This window comes from Papilio xuthus, unplaced genomic scaffold, assembly GCF_000836235.2.
Source record: "Papilio xuthus unplaced genomic scaffold, Pxut_1.1 DF826949.1, whole genome shotgun sequence".
NCBI classification, from domain to species: Eukaryota; Metazoa; Arthropoda; class Insecta; order Lepidoptera; family Papilionidae; genus Papilio; species Papilio xuthus.
Window position 1 is genome coordinate 5,148,113 of NW_013531700.1, and position 3,420 is coordinate 5,151,532.

The following is a 3,420-nucleotide window of genomic DNA, read 5'->3' on the forward strand; positions in this document are numbered from 1 at the left end:
GAAATTTGGCATACATATAGAATATAGTGTGGAAGAACACATAGACTACTAATATTTTTTTTTCGTTTCGCGCGGACGGAGTAGCGTGCGACAGCTAATATAAATATAGATAAAGGTACACACATTTTCTAGTTTATTTAGGAACTCATATCTTATCCGGGAATCAAAATAAAACAGGGAGAGTGAATGAATCAGATTGTACTGGTATGTTGGTCATTACCACCGTCATCAGTGTCAGTCTATTGTGCTGACTTCCTGAGTGACGTCACGCGGCAGCGATTTTCATTACGTTTTCATTAAATTATAGGCTGAATAATTTATATCGCCTTCGCTTGTAACCACCCGTTGGATACGCTCACTGACCAGAACAGGGCCACGTGTAGAGCTGAACTAATTTATAATTTTAATGCATATTTTATGTATTTTTTAGTAATTATTAATACGGCATCGAATTATTGATCTAGATTATTTATTAAATCAGTATCAATTAAGCAACGATTAAATTAGCCGATTAGCTTCAGGTTAATCTTGGGTCTTGAATTGGTATCCACAGCGGATTATATACTTGAGATAAGCCCTTGCTTATTATAGTTTAAAACAGAATCATCAATTATAAAGTCAATCTTGCTATTTTAAGTCATTATTTTATGCAAAACAAAAATGACATAAAACCAACAGTGACTGACTTCAACTTAAAAAAGTTATGCAATATTTTAATCTAACCTCTCAATGCATCTCTATGTTCTCTAGTCGATTTGCCGCGAGTACTGGGCTCACAGCATTAGAGGACGCGGTGCGATGAAGTGTACTCTACTGTCTACTGCCGCTGTGTTTATATATTGTTTATATGAATATTTGTTTTTAAATAATACTTAGTGCTTTTGGAATGTGACTGGACGAAAACATGTATTTCTTAGGTTAGTTTTTTCTTTTATTTGATGTTTTAATTTTAATTTTTAAATACGATTCGAATTTTAAAAATGCAATCGTTTTTTTTAGCTTTTAATTTTTTTACAATCAATATGTTTAGCACAATTTTTTTTTACACATGGCATTATTTCTTTTCAGCCAGTGTTTTCATTTACAAGATTTATTTTTAAATTGATGAAGCACTTTAAAGATGTTTTTTACGAATAATATGCAAAATATTATTTTGTTCCCTTTTTTAACTTCAATAAAACACACGAAACAAATTATCCAAGGGTAGTAACCGGACAAGGGTTGCTTTTCAATGACTGTAATAACATTAAGGGGGTTTGTTTATGTCTTAAAGCTTAGTTTAGGATTAGTCGGCCCTGCATTGTCTTCGAGTTAATTCCACTAGTACGGGGGATTTCGTACGACAATTGTTTTCTTTGTTTACGGATTAAAGGACCTCGATTAAAATGTTACGATACTACTGTTCTATCTATATTACAGTTTAAAAAATATTTTTTTACTGATTTTATAAATATATATTTTCTGTTTACGCCCCAAATGCGCAATGATAATAATGTAAGAATTACGATGGACATGGATTCGAATTCGATACAACGATAGTAAAGCATGGTCGGATAAAAGTTTAAAAATTAATTGTCTAATTACATAATATCTTACTAATATTATAAATGCGAATGTTTGGATAAATGGATATTTGTTTAAAGGCATCTGCATGGCAAGGTTGTAGAACATAGTCTGGAAGAACATATAGGCTACAATTTTTTTTAATTCCGTGCGGACGGAGTCGCTGGCGACAGCTTGTTTAGTCATAAAAAACTTAGTGTTTGACATTTCGATTTCTATATTTCCTAGATTGTTAAAGAGGCGTTTTTTTCTTTTTTAATTTAACTTGCTTAATAACGCAATTGAAAGCTATGTATTGGAGCTTATCGTTCAACTAATGACCTAATTCCATATTAATTACTTAAAATAGAACGAATACTTAGAAGCTTTGACGTAGTTTCTGACGTCATTGATTACAACGGTGGCTTTATTAAATATTACCAACATTAGGTTCGCGTGTCTGAATATTGATCACACGTGGCCCGGTTTGTTTGTCACTACGGTCGCTTAGTGTTTATGTTAGCTCTCATTATAATTATCTAGGTCATCTAGTAACTTGTCCCTTGAGGCTGTTAGGGTCGAAGTAAATATTAACAGCACATTACATCTTATGGGAGAGTTTAAAAAAAAATTTAGAATTGCAGTCGCAAAATATTTGCTAAATAAAATTTGCTATTTATTTTTTCCAGGCGCAGTGTCTGCAAGTATGCTGTTCTCAAGTCTGCTTCTTGTGACGATATCATTTACTACTAGCGCTGTAGGAAACAAATGTAAGACATGCGTCAAAGTAAATTCAGCTTGTTACAACGTAACACATCTGTTTGAACTAGAAGCGCCTTTCAGAAACACCGTGGTGATACATAAAATGGGAATACTCAGGTCAAGAAATGTGTTGTACTTCAGTTTTGAACCGGCACTTGAAGATTTAGAATACAACAAAATAGGTTTTGTTAGTTTAGACAATCCCGAAGAAAGGGGTATAATTTCTGGCAATAAAATTATGAACTTCGGCACATTTGATGTGGATCAGATTAACGAAATCATTTACTTAGGTGGTAGCGATGGCATTTTCGTTTTAGAAACGAAAGAAAATATCTTGGCATTCTTCAGTTCTAGAGGCGATTCAATACAGAATATATTTTACAAAGGTAATGTGTATTTCGTTATAACTGGCCAGAGTAAAATAACAAGAAAGAAAGGAGATAACTTCGAAGCGTATTTAGAAAGTGAACGAATTAAAAACTTCGTCATAACTAAGAACGATGTTATTGTTTATTTAAGTATACTTGGTTTGTTTGTTACTAAAAGGAATGAAACTGTACATTTATCTAATAATCCATTTTTTAGAGGGTTAACTATTGATTTAGATGACGTTGTTTATACTTGGTGGGTTGATGGAATCTATAGAGTGAATATAGCAAAGAATTTAACTGAATCTTACATAAACAGAGTAGTATACCTAACTACAATAGGTTCTTTAGTCTTTGATAACGATAACAACGTTTTATTTACGTCGGATAAAGGTTTATATGCACTTACAGAAACTAATTTAACGACAATTTGTTAAATAATAAATAACGCAGTCGAAGTCGAATAAAACATAAGTTATGTAAGAATATTTTTGTCACTTTAATATATAAATGTTGTACACAATTGTTTATTAAAAATATTTCAGTTTGTTAAAATAATTCATGAATGTTATGCTTAGGAATTTAGTACTATTAGAAAAAAATACATAAAATTGTAAACATTCTTAGGATGTTACGTCTTAGTGTTCTAATTATGTGACCTAAAACAGATTATTTGTGTTTTTTTTGTATTATATTTTAATCAATAGAAAATATACATTTTGAGTACAAATGTAATTATTGTTATTAG

General features: G+C 31.3%; 1 protein-coding gene across 1 annotated transcript; it reads left to right on the forward strand.

Annotated features, from left to right (window-relative positions):
- The first annotated feature begins 795 nt into the window (after positions 1–795).
- LOC106120681 (uncharacterized) lies at positions 796–3,113 on the forward strand. Its single transcript, XM_013316051.1, has 2 exons — positions 796–917; positions 2,232–3,113. The coding sequence occupies exons 1-2, from the start codon at positions 905–907 to the stop codon at positions 3,107–3,109; spliced, it is 891 nt and encodes a 296-aa protein (XP_013171505.1). The 5' UTR covers positions 796–904; the 3' UTR covers positions 3,110–3,113.
- The last annotated feature ends 307 nt before the right edge of the window (positions 3,114–3,420 follow it).